General features: G+C 48.3%; 1 protein-coding gene across 2 annotated transcripts in view; it reads left to right on the top strand.

Annotated features, from left to right (window-relative positions):
* Zscan20 (zinc finger and SCAN domain containing 20) overlaps window positions 1-16,949 on the top strand; it is a 28,389-nt gene extending 11,440 nt beyond the window's left edge. The window contains exons 3-8 of one of the 2 annotated variants that reach the window (XM_029540285.1): window positions 7,981-8,152; window positions 8,585-8,661; window positions 8,923-9,007; window positions 10,314-11,003; window positions 12,033-12,458; window positions 13,605-16,949. In XM_029540285.1, the coding sequence (XP_029396145.1) occupies window positions 7,981-8,152; window positions 8,585-8,661; window positions 8,923-9,007; window positions 10,314-11,003; window positions 12,033-12,458; window positions 13,605-14,848 (2,694 nt within the window). In that variant the 3' untranslated portion in view covers window positions 14,849-16,949. Of the gene's footprint in view, window positions 1-7,980; window positions 8,153-8,584; window positions 8,662-8,922; window positions 9,008-10,313; window positions 11,004-12,029; window positions 12,459-13,604 lie in introns of both variants that reach the window. The other variant, XM_021200291.1, reaches the window with a different exon arrangement.
* The last annotated feature ends 1,080 nt before the right edge of the window (window positions 16,950-18,029 follow it).

The following is an 18,029-nucleotide window of genomic DNA, read 5'->3' as shown; positions in this document are numbered from 1 at the left end:
AAAGGACATCATCATCCGAGTGAAGAAACAGCCTATAGGATGGGGGAAAAACCTTCAGGTTATACATCTGATAGAGGGTTAGTATCTAGAATTGACAGCAAACAAAATGAAACAAAACAACCACACAAAAACCTAAAATTCAAATAGACAAAACCCAATTAAAATTTGGAACATGGAACTATACAAAGAATTCTCCAAAGTTTCTACACAAGTTCTCCTCCAAAACGTCCTCTCTAAAAAGTTCTCCAAAAAGTTCTCTCTGCTCTCTTCTCCCACTCTTCCCCTTTCCCCCTGCTCTGATGTAACGATCATAGTGCCATGACTCCCAGTGCTATGCCCTTACTTCTAAGTTCTTCTTGAGCTCAGTCCTGACTCTTCTCTTTGTCCTCAGCACTTATACTTCTTTCAGAATACATGATCACATGGTAAAAAGTTCACAAGTTTACACATAAATTCAAGCCATAAATCAAATAAGAAGTTTACAAGACAGACTGTTTACATGCATATCTGGCTAAACATTCATCATCTGTTACTAGCTCTACAGGTTAATGGAGAGTTAATAATTTTTGAGACTAAGGTATTAGTGAAGTTTTGTATAGATAAACCCAGTCAGTATTGTATCTTCTGTCCTTACACCAATAGTAAATCCTTAGTTCCCTTTTTATGACCTTCAGTTAATTGTTTTACAACCTATTGGAATGTGCTCTAAGTTGTAGATGCCTGCTTGCTATCTCAGAAGCAATTGACTCCTGACACTTGAAGGCTGGCAGAGTTCTCATTGCAGTTTTGACATCAGAAAGGACTTAATAGTAGTCCTATTATAAGAGCTTGATGATTACTAATATAATTCTAGGGATTCTTATAGGATCATCATTAAGAATTTGTCTATATAGCATCTGTCTTAGTCAGGGTTTCTATTCCTGCACAAACATCATGACCAAGAAGCAAATTGGGGAGGAAAGGGTTTATTCAGCTTACACTTCCATACTGCTGTTCATCACCAAGGAAGTCAGGACTGGAACTCAAGCAGGGTAGGAAGCAGGAGCTGATGCAGAGGCCATAGAGGGATGTTCTTTACTGGCTTGCTTCCCCTGGCTTGCTCAGCCTACTCTCTTATAAACCAAGACTACCAGCCCAGGGACGGCACCACCCACAAGGGGGCCTCCCCCCTTGATCACTAATTGAGAAAATGCCCCACTGCTGTAAGATCTCTTGGAGGCAGTTCCCCAGCTGAAGCTCCTTTCTCTGTGATAACTCCAGCTGTGTCAAGTTGACACAAAACTAGCCAGTACAATTGACCTCTTGTCAACTTGACACACAAACACATCACTAGTAAGCCTCAACCCTTAGTTCTTATTCATCCCCAAGATCTAAATAACTTTAAAAGTCTCACAGTCTTTACATATTAAAAGTTTAATCCCTTTAAAAGATCCAGTATCTTTTAAAATACAAAGTACTTTAAAATTCAAAGTCTCTTAACTGTGGGCTTCATTAAAAAACTTCCTCCAAGAGGGAAAAATATCAGAGCACAGTCACAATCAAAAGCAAAAATCAATCTCCAACCGTCCAATATCTGGGCTCCAACTCACAGTCTTCTGGGCTCCTCCAAGGACTTGGGTCACTTCTCCAGCCATGTCCTTTGTAGCACACAGGTTGTCTTCTAGGCTCCAGCTGCCTGTACTCCACTGCTGCTGCTGTTCTTTGGGGTCATCTCATGGTACTGGCATCTCCAAAATGCTGCTGTCTTCCACTGTAAGTAGGCTTCACCAATAGCCTCTCATAGGCTCTCTTCATGGTACCAAGCCTCAACTCCTTTACATGACCCCTTCAGTCCTGGGCCATCAATTGCAACTGAGGCTGCACCTTCACCAATGGCCTTCCATGGCCTCTCACAGTGCTTCCATGGCCTCAGCTACTCTGCATGACCCCTTCATGCCTTCAAAACCAGTCCCACCTGACTGCTTGTGGACGTTGTACATCGTGGTGCGCACTAGGCTCCGCACCACGATGTACAACGTCCACAAGCAGTGGTAATCACAGCTGATTCTTCAGCCCCAGCTAACCAGAACCACAGAATCTTCACAATCCAAAATAGCAATGGCCCTGAAAAGAGTCTTTAATTTTCCCTCTGAAATTTCACAAGCCAGGCCTCCACCTTCTGCACTGTTCTCAACATTATCTTCCAAGCTCCTACACAACATTCGACAGAGCTCTTAACACCAAATGGATCTTCTAGCCCAAAGTTCCAAAGTCCTTCCACAGTCCTCCCCAAAACATGGTCAGGTTGTCACAGGAATACCCCACTATGCTGGTACCAATTTGTCTTAGTCAGGGTTTCTATTCCTGCACAAACATCATGACCAAGAAGCAAATTGGGGAGGAAAGGGTTTATTCAGCTTACACTTCCATACTGCTGTTCATCACCAAGGAAGTCAGGACTGGAACTCAAGCAGGGCAGGAAGCAGNAGCTGNTNCAGANGCCATGGAGGGATGTTCTTTACTGGCTTGCCTCCACTGGCTTGCTCGGCCTGCTGTCTTATAGAACCCAAGACAACCAGCCCAGAGATGGTCCCACCCACAAGGGGGCCTCCCCCCTTGGTCACTAATTGATAAAATGCCTTACAGCTGGATCTCATGGAGGCATTTCCCCAACTAAAGCTCCTTTCTCTGTGATAACTCCAGCTGTGTTAAGTTGACACAAAACTAGCCAACACAGCATCTATATAGCATCACTACAAGACAGTACATCTTTGTTGTTCTGCAGAGATCTGCTCAAAAGGGTGAGCTAATACTTAGTGATTGTTATATATATATATTTAATAATAGCAGGAAAAGCATATTAATAGCAGGAATCTTTCCTAAAATGAAATTCTTCTCAGCCTTGCCTAGAGAAGCATTTCCATCATTAACTTTCACAGTCCATGGCAGAACCATCTCAGGAAAGCCACCTGCTAGTTGTTAGCTTCTCCTTGATGGCTCCTGGCAAAGTGCAAATTAGAACGGTTTTGAGAGTTTATCTTACCCCAGTCAGGATAGTTAAGAATAAAACAACAACAACAACAACAGCAACAGCAGCAGCAGCAGCAGCAGCAGCAGCAGCAGCAGCAGCAGCAGCAGCAGCAGCTGACAACCTATTGTGGTGTGGACATGGGGGAAGGGGAGCACCTATTGACTCTTAGAGGAAGTGTAACTGGTCCAGCCCCCATGGGAATCAGAGTGGAGGGATCCCACAAAGCTAGCAATAGGTCTGTCATGTGATCCGGCGATGCCTCTCCTCGGCGATGCCTCTCCTCGGCATGCTCCTGCTGCAGAGGTGCTTTCTCACCCACGTTCATTCTGCTTTATGTACAATACAGATAATGGAAACCGCCCGGACGCCCTTCTGCTGAGGATAATGGAGAATGAAAGTGTGCATAGATAGAGTGGAATGTTATTTACCTGATAGGGAAATGAATTATGGAATTCACAGATAATGGTTGGAGCGGTAACTAATTACTCTGAGTGATAGAACTCAGACCCAGAAAGACAAATGCTACATGTTCCCTCTTACGTGTGGATGTTAGCTTTGACAATTTAGATGGGTGTTCATTTTATTTTATTTTATTTTTGTGGGCTAACAGTGTCTGAGACAGGGTTTCTCTGTGTAGCCCTGGCTGTCCTGGAACTCACTCTGTAGACCATGCTGGCCTGGAACTCAGAAATCCGCCTGCCCGTGCCTCCAGAGTGCTGGGATTAAAGGCGTGCACTACCATTGTCTGGCTTGGATGCATATTTCAATTAGAGAGCCCACAGAAGTGAGTAGTAAGAGGCCATGGGGTATTGGTCACTTTCTGGTAGTATGACAGAATACCATGATCAAAAGCAACTTGGGGCAGTTCAGCTCATAATCCTTCATCAAGGGAAGTCAGGGCAGGAACTCAAGCAGGAGCTGAAGTAAAAACCATGGAAGAATGCTGCTTCCCGGCTCCCCCTCTCTGGCTTGCTCAGCTAGCTTTCTTCTACAACCCAGGCCAACCTACCTAGTAATGGCACTGCCCAGAGTGGGCTAGACCCTTCCACATCGATTAGCATAGGGAAACACCCTCCCTCAGTTGAGACTCCCTCAGATAGTTCTGGGATATGTCAAGTTGACAGGTGACGATGACTAGGGGCAGGGAGACTCTCTTAGGGAAGAGTAGAGTACAGGTGTCATGAAGAGGGGAAGAAAATAATGGGGAAAAAGGGTTAAAGGGATGAGGGGAGGGCAAGGCGGGGCGGGGACTATGTGGAAGGATAATAACAGGACCTTTGAGTATGCCATATGGAAAAGTACCACTGTACACACTTTCTAACACACACACACACACACAGGAATGGGCTGACTCTACAAAAGAAGCAATGCTTTTTCCCAGGTACCAGGCTATCAAATAAAAAGCCTAGTTCTAGAAATGGATTACCTCTTAAGCTGCTCAGTGGGACTCCGCAAACATTAGAGGCTACAGCCATTGCCCCTGGGGGCCCCTCCAGAACTTAATGGTAAGACCCTATTGCTGAAGACTCCACATACTTGAATTGTAGCACAAAGAGAAATCAAGCTGGCACCAACCTGGGAGCTTCATCCCCACTGGCTAGCTTTCCTGGTGGCGTGAAGTTTGACAAGTGGCCTGGCCAGATCTCCCTCCCGGCTGGTACAGTGTGGGGGGGAATGTTATGCGGATGAGATGGCCTGGTTGGATTTGAGACCTGCTCCATAAGATGGTACTCATGCTTGCGCAGTTAACTAGGCTAAAAACCCACTGATGAGGTCGCAGGCCTTAGCGGAGAGCCAAATACTATTATTCTGCTAAATGGACATAGTATGCAACTGCCCCGTAAATTCCTACCTTTATTCCCATGGATTGCTGCATCTTCTGTCATGAGAGAAACTACCTTTGCAGTAGACATGGATTAATGCAGAGATTCACAGCTGGTTATCATGCAGAGTAAGAGACTGGAGTACTCAGCTCTGACTGGGCCATCTCTCCCATGCACCCTCCCCTGAGGCTCAGGGAGCATCACAAAACAAGGACAGGAAGTGTATAAGAGATACAGGGAGTAGCGGCCTGCAGTGAAAGAGTCTTTGGTGGATGCGACAAGGCTGCTCCACTCATGAACTCGGTGGAAGGAGCTGCACCTGGTCTTCTGGAAGAGCAGCGCATGCTCACAACTGTCGAGCCGTTTCTCCAGTCCTGGGTTCTTCTGGATACAGCACTGGTAAATCACCTTCAAGCACCGCAACTCTCCCTGCACCCCGAGGGCTTTTTTTTTTTTTTAGTTGTATTTTCATGTAATTTAATTTCTCTTGAAATTTCTTCCTTGACTCAAATATTTACTTGCATATAGTTTGAGCTCCAAGTATCATGGGATTTTCTAGCTCCCTTTCTGTTTCTGAGTCATGTCCATGTGATCCAAGGAGCACACGTGTCATGATCCTGCCCTTGGACATTCGCTTAGTGTGCTTTGTGGCCTGGCATGTGGTTGCTGTGGCAATGAGTGGTCCACGAGGGCAGATCTTGTACTCCTTCATTACAAGTTCTACCTTGCAGAATTCAACCATCCCTCTGCTGTTCTGTCCCACTAATGAGTCTACACCACTCATCGCTCTCTTCCCTTCAACTGACTTTGGTTTTGTCTGCTCCAAGAGCAGTGCTGACGTCACTGACTGTACTCACCCTCTTCTGCTTCTGTCAGTTTTGGACTGTGTTATTAGACGTATGGAGGATCAAGGTGTGTGCAGTCCTTACCTGGATGAGAATTATTAATGCCTTTGTGGAGTATCAAACCCCTGTATCATATCATAAAGCCACTCCAGCCCTGGGAACTTCTCTTGCTCTGGAGTCTGCTGTTCTGAAATTAATACAGCTTCTCTCACTCCACCCCCCCTTCATGTGCATGTGTGTGGTGTGCATGCATGTTTGCATGCATGTTAGGGAGTGCTGATATGTGTGTGTGTGCATGTGTGTGCATGTGTGTGTATGTGTGGGTACTTGGAGGCTTGAGGTTGATGCCAGGATTCATCTTTAATCACTCTTCTCCCTTACTCATTGAGGCAGTGTCTCAGTCAGACCCAGCGATCACAGATATGGCTAGTCTTCCTGGCCAGCTTGCTCTTGGGACCCCCAGTCTCTGCCTTCTAAAGCTGGCAGTACAGACAGGCCACCATGATTACCCTGTATTTACATGGGCTCTGGGATCTGAAATTTGACCTGAACTGCTTGTGTGTCAAGAACTTTAACCAGTGAGGCATCTTCCGGCCCACTTCCTTTTGGTTAGGGTTAAGTTGATATCTCTTACTCCCTTCTTCGCCTTTTATCTGTAAGGTCTCTCTGTATTTAAAGTGGATTTCTTTGTTACAGCATATATTTGGGAATTATTTTATACAATCTTGGCCTTTTACTTGGTTTGTTTATTTATCTTTGAGATAGAGTCTTATAGTATAGTCCAGCCTGCTCCCAAACTTGCAATCCTCCTGCCTTAGCTTCCCAACGGCTGGGATTGCAGATGAGAGTCACCATGCCAGCTAGTTAGTGTGTTTAGACCGTTGGCACCTGGGATACTATTTTTAAGTTTTATGGTTTGATAATCCCAGCTTTCTGCCATCTGACACTGGTTCATGCTGATTGCTCTTCAAAATGTTGCTTGCCTTTTCAGTGTGCCTTGAAAGTTTTGGTTAAAAGGTGGCATATGATGTCTTGGGTAGAAGGAGCTATGTAAATAAGTCTTTTAGAATACAGTGGCAGAGAATGTCTAGTGGGCAGTCTACAGTTCTGTGATTAGTCTGTGCTCTGGACCCTGAAATTCATCAGTATTTCTCAGGCGTCCCTTTTTGGGTGGGGCAGGCTGCTAGAAAGGGCTTCAGGCAGGCACTTCCTGTCACCTGTGCAGAACAGTAGGGAAACAGAGGGGGCAGCTCCTTTATGTAAAGTAGGCTATGCTCTGGCACAGAGCATACACACAGAACAGTGTACTGTTCACAGAGTACACTGGTGTGTTCCACAGTGGTTCCTGTACTGCCCCACCCCGTCCTGCAGAAGCATGAGGGCACTGTCTTGTGTATTCCCCTCGCTTTGAGGAAGGGTGGAGCTCTTGGAAGTGACACTTGGTAAAGCTCATTGTCCTTGTCTTGGTGACTGGGTTTCCTGGAGCCTGTCTCTCAGATGGCCTGCCCTGTGCCTCCAGCTGTAGGGCTTTCCTGCCAACACTGGTCCCTTTAGAGGTCTCTGCTCCAGAGAAGTCACCTCTCTTACTCCTCCAGCTTTGTGGGCAGGCCTAGGTCGTATGGCCTCGCTTCTCTGATGGATCTAAGAGCTTTGAGTGTTGTTCAGCTTGGGTTTCTTCAGATCACTTCTTGCTGAGGCGGAGCGATGACTTCTAATCTCCTTCCTGGATTAGAAACTTGAGACGGTCCTCATGGTTGCCTCATGCTTCTCCATTGTAGGTTGAATCTGCTTTTCTTCTGCGTTGGCCCAAGGGGTTGAAGTCTTCACTGTAGTGTGGTATCAGCTGGAGGAGCTGGGTAGAGTGAGGATTGTCTTTGAGTCTATCCATGCAGCTTGTTGATTGTAACTACTTAAGAGGCAAGCAGACTTATAAATATGCTTATCAATTATTTTTAAGGTCACAACATTTTATGTAATTTACTTCTGTGAAACAAGAACATTTTGAATAGTGTACACTTGCTTTAAATACTTGCGTAGTGTAGCCTCCCAGAATTCAACAAGACAGAACTCATTTCATAGTAGAGATAGACCTCGTTTCGTAGTATAGACAGAACTCATATGGTAGTATAAATGCTGATTTGTTTCCTGACGTCAGTCTGATAGCTTTCTTACTGTGTTAAAAACCCTCTTTGGATCCTGAGACTCTGTTAACCCCGTGGAACACATTCATACTCAAGATAAGAGTCCTGTCCCATTGAAGGGACCGTACTGACCTGATGTTGGAAGCTTTGACTTTGTGTAGGGACTGGAGCTATGTGCTGAAGACTCCAGGTCCTTTGAAGCAGTTCAGGAGTTCCAGAGGTTCCAGCGGCAGCCAGTGACCCATGGCTCTGAGGGACAGCCCCGGAAACAGTGGGTGGAGAATACACGTCCTGACCTTTCCAAGATGCCACCGGAGTCCTTGAAAGAGAGTAGTAAGTACCAAGGATATGGGGATGTAAGAAAATGAGGCCTTCCTCCCAAGGAATGGGCTTGGCAGGTGGGGAGAAAGGACGTACAGAATTCAAGGTACACAGTGGGATAAATGTCGGATGGATGTTGATATTGAGCAAAAGGTTAAGAAGCTCCGTGAAACAGGATGCTTGTAGCTGGAGTCATACAGAAGGTGCTGGCATGGCAGCAGGCGGGGTGCTGCTCACAGGATGGGGAAGGGTACCTCACACCTGGCATATCACTGAAAACACCTTAGGAATCCCAGCCTCTAAAGGAAGTGAAATGGCAAGTGTGTGCCGGGCGTGGGGCACCCTTGGTGTGATCCCAGTGTGACCTTTGGGAAGCTGTGTCTCAGAAGGAAGTGGTTTTAGAGAACCGAAGCTTTTATCTCACGGAATTATTCTCTTCTTCAGCTGGCCTCACACCCCAAGCCCCAACTGTTCCAAAGATGGCGAGCATTGGAGACTGGGAGGTGACAGGCAAGTCCCAGGTAAACTACTGTTTTCTTTTCATGTCATCCCCTTCCTGTGCCCCGCCTCTAACTCATGGCCTCCCCAGCAAAGGGGTATAGAGCATAGGCTGTTAGTCCTTGGCCCACTGGGCCTGCTGGGAATTCATTGACAGAGATGCTGGCCCCACATCACAGTCTGTGGTGTCAGAGGATGTAGCGATCTCTCTTAGGCCTGGTCAGGTTCCCAGGGGGGTTTTAAAGTGTCATTGACATTTAAGGTCCTCTGTGTATGTGTCACAGGAAACCCCGAGCCCCAGTAGACAAGCCAAGAAGGAGCCCTGCCAGGACCCCGCAGGAGGTGATCGTGGGGACAGTGCGTGCCTGGGTAAGGAAAGCTCTGGGTAACCCTGCCCTGGGGCCCAGCCGGCCTGTTTCTGGTACACTCAGTTCCAAGAGAGGGGTTGCCATGCCCTCAGAACCAGAGCTCTGCCCTCTCTGGACTTTCAGGGGGAGGAAGAAGACCGGCTCCTTGTAGTCACCCATGTCTGCAGGTTGGGATGGGGGTTGCATGCTGTCCCCTGCTGGGCTCCTCACCTGGGGCAGTCACCTTGGTCCAGAACGGGACCAGGCTCTCTGTCTCAAAAGTTCAGCACCCACTGGGAACTCCCCGGGGGCAGACTCCTGCAAGCCGAGGTCATGAGAAAAGCCAGTGGCAAGGGCTTTCAAATGCTCAAAGCTCATGTGACCAGCACACCTTTCTCTGAAGGCCAACGCTAAAGGGCCTGTCCCCGGAGGTGGGGAGGGTGACACACAATTGGGGTAGACTAGAAGAGGTTTCAACAGGGTAACTTGTGAAAGGCTAAGATAGATGGCGGAGGGCTGCCTACTGGACAGTGGGACCCCAATAGTGCTTGCTGATTGAACCGATCATGAAATGCTGAATTAGAGTACCCTGAAAAGGCTTTACATCAAAATTCTTTATCTAGATCACCTCAAACATGTACTGTAATTGAAGGCTTTCGGCTTTGTTAGGACCAGGTGCTGCTGGGAAGGTCTTCCTGTAGACCAGCTACATTCTTAGGATGAGGACATCCCAGAGGACGAGATGTTCCAGGCATACTACCTGTTAGCTTAGCAATGCTCTAGGGCTCTACATTCATATTCATAATCTCTCTCTCTCTGTCTCTCTCTCTGTCTGTCTCTGTGTCTCTGTCTCTGTCTGTCTCTCTGTCTCTCTCTCTGTCTGTCTCTGTGTCTCTGTCTCTGTCTNTCTCTCTGTCTGTCTCTGTGTCTCTGTCTCTGTCTGTCTCTCTGTCTCTCTCTCTGTCTGTCTCTGTGTCTCTGTCTCTGTCTGTCTCTATGTCTCTCTCTCTCCCTCTCTTGCCTTCTCTCTCCTTCCCTCCAACAGTGAGTTAAGTCTGATAGGGAGTTTTGAGGTCCTGTGTTTTCCTAGTCACCCTGTTCTGTGACGTGTTTCATAACAACAGCACAGCAGATGAAGAGCCGGCAGGTCCCTTTCATTTTCGGTGACGGTCCCGCGTCTTCTAAGCACCCCTCTCTAGGGAGATCATCATGGGAGGTTCTGATCGGCCTCTCGGAGGAGAAGGGTGTGAGTTTCGGGAACAGTTTAGATAAACACAGTCCAACAGGGTTGTTTCTGCTCAGTCATTTCTGTCCTTCCTTTTGTGCAGGAGTTCCAGCTTCAAAGCCAAGTGTTACCTCCCAGCAAGAGCAAGGACCGGAGATTTGGGGTCTGAGCCCTATACATTCTGGGGATGGGAGTGCTGCGGACGATAGCCTGGACAGTGAGCAAGACAAGCCAGTGCAGGCAGCGGCCCAGGCAGACTCAAGGGCCTGGGAAGAGCCATGCCAGTGGGGTGCGGAGGACATGAAGGTGTCAGGTGTTCACTGGGGCTATGAGGAAACCAAGACTTTCCTGGCCATCTTAAGTGAGTCCCCTTTCTCTGAAAAGCTCCGGACTTGTCACCAGAACCGCCAGGTATACCGGGCTATCGCAGAGCGGCTCAGGGCACGGGGCTTCTTGCGGACTTTGGAGCAGTGTCGCTACAGGGTCAAAAACCTTCTCCGGAACTACCGGAAAGCCAAGAACAGCCATCCACCAGGGACCTGCCCCTTCTATGAGGAGCTGGAGGCCCTTGTGAGGGCTCGGACAGCCATCAGAAGAACCACAAGTGGGCCAGGAGAGGCAGTGGCACTCCCCAGGCTGGGTGACAGCGACACTGAGATGGATGACCAAGACGAAGGGAGCTGGGAGCCCGAGGAGACCACGGAAGACTGCAGTGGTTCTGGCCTGGCCGCTGAGGAGTCTCTTCAGGGGTCCAGGATTGCAGGGGCCCCAGCTCTGCTCCAGAGCCGTATTGGTAAGAACATGGCATTTAACTGGATGAATATCAGCCAGGCTGCTGCTTCATAAGATTAGAGCTCAGCCTGTGAGTCAGATCACTGACCCTAGAGTAAGACACCAAGTCCCTGGACCCTTCTCAGACTCACTCTTCTCTGCATCACATCTCTTAGTTATAGGAGCAAATAACTGAAGCCTTGCTAGACCAGGAGAGATTCCAGTTGCTTCCAGAGGGTGTCACTGGGGACACTCCGAGGTGGTACCCGAGTGATCTTGTCATTTCCGTAGGTGTGTTTCTCTTGATGCGTGTGAAAATGGTCAGTTAATTCACAGATAGCAAGTCTTGGGTAAGAAAGCGAGGGAAACACTGGAGTGTGGAGAAGAAACTGACAGTATAGCCTTGAGTCACTTTGTGACAAATACCTGATACTGCAAAGGGAGAGTCTCTGACAGCCACACGAGGCTTTGGAAGTCACATAGGCAGGAGCAGAGCATGGGCTTTTGCCTGGAGTTCATGTAGCCCCCCCCCCCCCAACGCCTCCTTGGGTTCTGTAGCTTACCTGAATGGAGACTAAACTGTGGCCCTTCCCGTGGACCAGTGAGGAAAGCCCGTCGTTAGCCATAGTCTGCGCCCTGGTTACCAAGGTCCACTGATGTCTCTGATCCTTGTGGATTCTCAGATTCCACACATTGTTGAAAGGAGGATCCACAAAGGAGACAGGGGATGCATTTAGAGTGAATGCAGGGAGAACATCACGGATGATAGTCACTTGTCTGTTGAAGCCATGGGGATGGGTCACTTGATGCAGTTGGTAAAGCGTGGGCACGTGGCCTCTCTTTCAGCAAGACTGTCTCTTGAAATGGTGAGAGAAGATGCCTTGGCCAACTTCCCTAGCATGTCTCTGAGGAGCAAGTTTGTGCCCCCAGGTGCTTGGGCAGTCTCTGAGATCTGTGTTCTGGATATGTAGACGTGCAGGTGACCCCAGTCCTAATGACATCGGTAAAGCTCCTAAGTCTCACATGTCTGAACTCTTTGCTCTGACAGCAGGCGTGCACTGGGGCTTCGAAGAGACCAAGGTCTTTCTGGCAATTCTCAGCGAGTCCCCCTTCGCCGAAAAGCTTCGCACTTGTCACCAAAACAGCCAGATATACCGGGCCATCGCGGAGCGGCTGCGCGCTCTGGGTTTCCTGCGGACGCTGGAACAGTGCCGCTACCGATTCAAGAACCTTCTTCGAAGCTACAGGAAAGCCAAGAGCAGCCGTCCACCAGGAACCTGCCCGTTCTATGAGGAGATGGACTCACTGATGAGGGCTCGGACTGTGATCAGAGCCATGGAGATGGTAGGAGAAGCCACAGGTCTTCCTGGATCTGAGCAGAGTGGTACTGAGGCTGATGACCAAGAGGCCTGGGGTGAGATGGAAGATGAGGATGCCGTTAGACTTCTGACTCCAGACCCCCAGCCTCCAGATGCAGGTGAGCCTGGAGCCATTGGGTGTTGGCAGAATTGGCAGCCTTGTACAAAGATGGAAGCTAAAAGGACCAGGATGGGCACAGGACACACCAAGACCAGATTCTCAGCACAAAGGAGATTTATTTGCCCCAGAGGGACAGAGGGCAGGGAGTAAGAAACAGAGACAGAAGACAGGATGAAGGAGAGGGTAAAGAAACAAGGTGGGGCAGGGGCGGGGCAGAGTGGGGCAGGCTGAGGAGGGGATAAGTGGTATTTTCCCAGGAGGAACGAAGGACTGCCTCTGGATAGAGAGGAGACAGATGTGGCCCACAGGCAAGTGGTTTATAAAGGTACAAGGGGAAACCGCGTGTTAGGATAAGGCATCTAATTTTAATTGGGCCAAAGGGAGCTTTTGATTGCTGGACTTCAATACTTTGAACCTTTGAACCAATACTGGACCTTAGTGGTCAGCCTCAGGAGGAGGAAGTGGCCAAATAACAGACCAGACCTTGGAGGCCAGCTCTAGAAATGTAATCTAACAATTTAGCGAGGCAGAGGGAGTGAGAGAAGGGCAGGGCCTCTAAGTCAGGTTTGTCAGGCTCGGGTCTACTAGAGCCCCTCAGGAGCCAGGTATATCATCTTTGTCTCTGAGCCAAAGAATGGATACGATCGAACGGGAAAAGCCTGTGCACTGCATAGACGCTGTCATATGCTGTCATATGTTTTAAGTGGCAGCCTGCATTCTGGGTGGCTGGTCTAGCTTTTACTGGGACACACCTGGGTAACTACAGAACTGATTGTTGACACCGGGTCTGCTTAATGGGCTGGATGACGAGAAGAGCTGCTTATAATTGAATGCAGACTTCAGAGGAATGGCTGGGGAGGAAAGTCAGGCTGCATGGTGGCAGGGGTGGAGTTACTGTACTCTAGACTGATGGGTGGGGAGGAGAGCCAGGCTTCCTGGTGGCTGGGGTGGTGGGTGGGGTTACTGTATCTAGACTGTTCATCCGCATTTCAGGGTTAGAGGCACAGCGTTTGTGCTAGTCACATTTATAAGCTGTGAGCTATCATGTACAAATCTGTTAGCCAAATGGAGAAAATACATGATATAGGTGTGTGAAGAGTAACCAGTGAATGAACGGAGGCCTTCCGTTTGTCTGTCCTTTCAGGGTTTGAGTTCAAGCATGAGGATGAAGACCAGATTTCAGAGCGGGATGTTTTGGGGGATTTGCCTGGAGCCTTATCAAGATATACCACCAAAGCCGTTTGCCAGCCTCATGACTGGGGGGAGGACCATGTGAACGGAAAGGAAGGGGAGTGGAGGAACACCCTCCCATGGGAAGAGTGCTCCTCTGAGGAGGACTTAGAAAAACTCATTGACCACCAAGGCCTGTACCTCACAGAGAAACCCTACAAATGTGACACACGTGTGAAAAGCTTCAGTCGGAAAGTGCATTTCTTTGCCCCCCAGCAGATCCATTCAAGTGAGAAATCTTACAAGTGTCTTGGCTCTGGAAAGAGTTTTAGTGATCGTGCCAACCTCAATACCCACCAGAGAATCCATATTGGAGAGAAGCCGTACAGATGCCTGGAGTGTGGGAAGAGCTTCAATGACCCCTCTAACCTCATCTCCCACCAGAGAACCCACACAGGGGAAAAGCCCTATAAATGTGGGCTGTGTTGGAAAAGCTTTAACCAGAGCTCAAACCTACTGAAACATCAGCGGGTCCACTTGGGAGGAACTCACGACCAGCAGAATGAGCCCGGGGAGAACTTTGGCCAAAGTCTATCATGCAGTGCTTACTGGAGAAATTCTACACAGGAGAGACCTAAAGAACCTCAGAATATCAGCATGGGTGCGGACTCTCCCGAAGCCTGTCACCCTAACTCCGGGGAGAAGCCGTACGCATGCCCTGAGTGTGGAAGGTGCTTCTCTAAGAGCTCTGCCCTCATGAGTCACCAAAGAATCCACACTGGCGAGAAGCCGTACGAGTGTGCCGTGTGTGGGAAAAGCTTCAGTAAGAGCTCTAGCCTGGCTAACCACCGACGGACTCACACCGGCGAGAAGCAGCACAAGTGTGCGGACTGCGGGAAGTGCTTCAGCGAGCGTTCCAAGCTCGTCACCCACCAGAGGGTCCACACGGGAGAGAAGCCCTTCGAATGCCCCGAGTGTGGCAAGTTCTTCCGAGACCGCTCCAACCTCATCACCCACCAGAGGATTCACACGGGAGAGAAGCCGTACAAGTGCAGAGAGTGTGGGAAATGCTTCAACCAGAGCTCCAGCCTCATCATCCACCAGAGGATTCACACCGGGGAGAAACCCTACAAGTGCACAGAATGCGGCAAAGACTTCAACAACAGCTCCCACTTCAGCGCCCACCGCAGAACCCACGCGGGAGGGAAAGCACTGTAGGCAACACCTCCTCCTCCTCCTGACAGAAGCAGCAATAATGTGTATCTATACCTCCCATGTTCCCAAAACACGCCAGAAAGAAACCTTCTGATGTTTAAGCTTGGTGTAAATCTAGAGGTGCCATCTTTGTAAAATTCGGGTAGTTTGGAAGGGAATTTCAACGACTAAGGATTTGAGGTTTGAAGGTACTTCCAAGTGTAATTTGGCTTGCACACCCCCAACACACACATAGAATCCTTAGGCTGTCCTTACAAATGCTGTCACTTGAGAGCTTAGTCTGAGGCAGATGGGTGAGGTTGGGGTTAGAGTTGAATCTGTGGCCCAACAACATATTGATTCCTGTTTCTTCCTGTGCCTTTTCTGCCCTTCCCATAGAAAACAGTTCTTGTTCTTCTTGGTAGTTTGCAGTTGGAGCAAATCCTCACAGGGAAACCTTGAAACCTTACAGTGAGAGGAGGTGTAGACTGAGAACTAGTACCTGGGGTACCCCACCTTGAGGTCAGCAGCAAGTGAGACCACAGCGAGATCATTACTAATAGCAGAAATAGCTGTTCATTGAACATTTGCTCTTTGGCAGCCCGTGTGCCAAGCGCCTTATGTATCATCCTATTTAATCCTCAAAGTAGTCCCAGCGTAGAAAATGGAGGAGGCACAATTCATCAAGACTCGTGTGTCCCTAGAGCCTGAGGGGCTGTGTGCTCTCCCGAGTCCTCTTACATGAGGGCATTAATGAACTCCCCGCCTTTTACAAGTACAGAAGTTGAGAGTTCCTGCAGATGAGAGGATTTGGGACGTTCAGAATTGGTGAGGCACTTGGTGTGAGACTGGGTTGTTAGCAGAGCAATGGTGGGAGTCACCATCTTTATAGAGTAATAGGGGTGAGCGAGGTAGGTAGATGGAGATGGGTGTGACTTGCATCGAGATCGTGCTTTGGCTAAGAAGTGGGTTGAAGATTCCTTTCTCAGGTCAGTCCTGCTTCTCTGTACCTGTGGCTGAGCACAGGTGACCACGTCTTCCCAAACTGGACATCCCTGTGCTCAGTCATGCCTGCCTTTTGTCCTCTCTGGCTCAGTTTCTTCATTTCCAATCCCAATGCCTGAGGAGCTGATCTTCTACTGAGAGGGTTCCATGTTCTAGGTTCATGACACCATTTGAGCTTGAGCCCTCTTGTCCTAAGCTGCCCCGTGTGGTCTCTCAGACCAGCCACTCCCATGACAGGCCACAGCAGGGAGGTCCATACACAGTGCTTTTCTTGCTTGTAGCACTTTGGCCTCCATAGTTTTTCTTAGGGTTTAAAGACACTGAATAAGGACTTTGGCTTTCTATGTGTGACCTTAGAATGCCACTTGTATCCCAGTTACTTCTGGGCTCTGGCAAGTATTGATCAGAGAATAGCTGTGAAGAACTTTGAAGAATGGAACGTTCTATTTGTATGTGAGAAAGTAGGTGGAAGCTCTTGCCATCCTCTCTGAAGGGGGCTGCTCCCTAGCCTTCTTGTACCAGAGCCTCCTTTCCAGGAACCAGTCCACTGGAGGCTACTTTCTGTCAACTCTCTTCAGCTTGCCTTTCCTGGCTCATCATACCTCTGAGGATCAGGGGTGGGTCATGGGGTGAGCCCTGACTAAAGATCAGAAAAATGTCAGTTACTGCAATAAGAAGATACGTAGAATACCCTGGGTCTGAAAGGAAGGGTCCTGAAGGAGAGAAGAACATTCTAGAGAAAGTTACCAAGGTATGAAAGACCTGGGTTCTAGGTGAAGGTAGAGGCCCACGTTTGTAGCCTGGGCTAAGGGGACTGGGATGGTGGGAGGGTGGCATCCAGGATTACACAGGTGCTGAGACCAGGTCATTCTGGGCGCAGCAACGCCTTAGGCTCTTTCCTTTCACAAATTGGAAGCTCTTCCAATTGGGTGGGCCCTTAATGGTGCTAATCTCTATTGATTCCAGCCTCACATTCAGCACATGCCTTAGCTGTAATTAAATTGCCTAGTGCTTTTTTTCTCTCCAAACTGTACATTTTGTAGTTCTTTCTGTCTCACTTGCGGTTTTTGATTGCAGACCCACATAAGAGTTATTGGTACTAACTATGCCACCGGCATAATGCTACACTGTTTTGAAATACTCCTAAAAAAAAAAAGTTCATTACTTTTAAATTTAGCTCTGGGCAAGTTCTTAGAGCACAGGCAGAAGGCAGCCAGATTATTTGCCAGAATATCACACAAATGGCCTCATATCCCAGTCCCTAATACTTTGTTTCCTTCTGTATCCTCTTGAGCTGGACCCCCACAGTCTACATTTCCCTCAGTACTACTATTGTCCTGACTCTTACTGTTATGACCCACTAAGCTTTGCTTATAGCATCCCATCCTAAACACAAAGCAGAGAGAACAAACTGGAACTGAGTGAGACTATAAACAATCAAAGCACCACCCTTCCTGCTCCCGTGACATACTTCCCCAGCAAGGCTCTGTTTCCTAAAGGTTCCATCAACTCCCAAACAGCACTGCCATTAAGGGTCAAGGATTCAAATACCTAAGCCTACGGGGAACATTTCTCATTCAAACCACCACCGTCATGTGTGGATGGAGCCTTGATGGCAGGTTCAGGGTGATATGTTCAGATGTGCATTGTCAAAATCTAACAACCGATTGGAGCTTAAATGTGTTGCTGTCTGGTTGTATGGTAATATTCCAGTTGAAAGAGGTAAGGATTTGAATGGCTACGGTGGTTCTGTTGAGGGAGAAGGTACCTTTCTAGGGTTTCAGAGGAAAACTTAAGGAGAACAGAGGAAAGCAAAGGGCCTTTCATGCCTGGATGAAGCATCCATGGTTCTAAGGGGACAGGGTGTAGACACAGGAAAGCAGAAGATATAGGCTTAGTCTGTGACATTTTGAACTGGAGGTTCCTAATGGATTTTTGAGTAACAATTCATTTGTACGTTTGAGCCTGAAGTTGGGGGAGAGAATATGTGTAGCGAGTTATATATGTGGGTATGGAGGCAAACTCACAAGCAAGAGATTATACTCAAAGTCAAAGCAGTATTGTACTTAAGACAGAACTGAAGAAGCACAAAAATGTGAAGGGAGATACCCCTCAAGGCAATGAGGACCACTGTTCACCTGACTCTTGTCATCTTTTTGATACTGCTTCCCTTGTTGGCTAACTCCTGGCTTCTTAGTAT

The sequence above is a fragment of the Mus pahari genome, chromosome 6 (genome assembly GCF_900095145.1).
Source record: "Mus pahari chromosome 6, PAHARI_EIJ_v1.1, whole genome shotgun sequence".
In the NCBI taxonomy this organism is placed as follows: domain Eukaryota; kingdom Metazoa; phylum Chordata; class Mammalia; order Rodentia; family Muridae; genus Mus; species Mus pahari.
The sequence above is the reverse complement of the archived record's forward strand: the minus strand, read 5'-3'. Positions and strand labels throughout refer to the sequence as shown.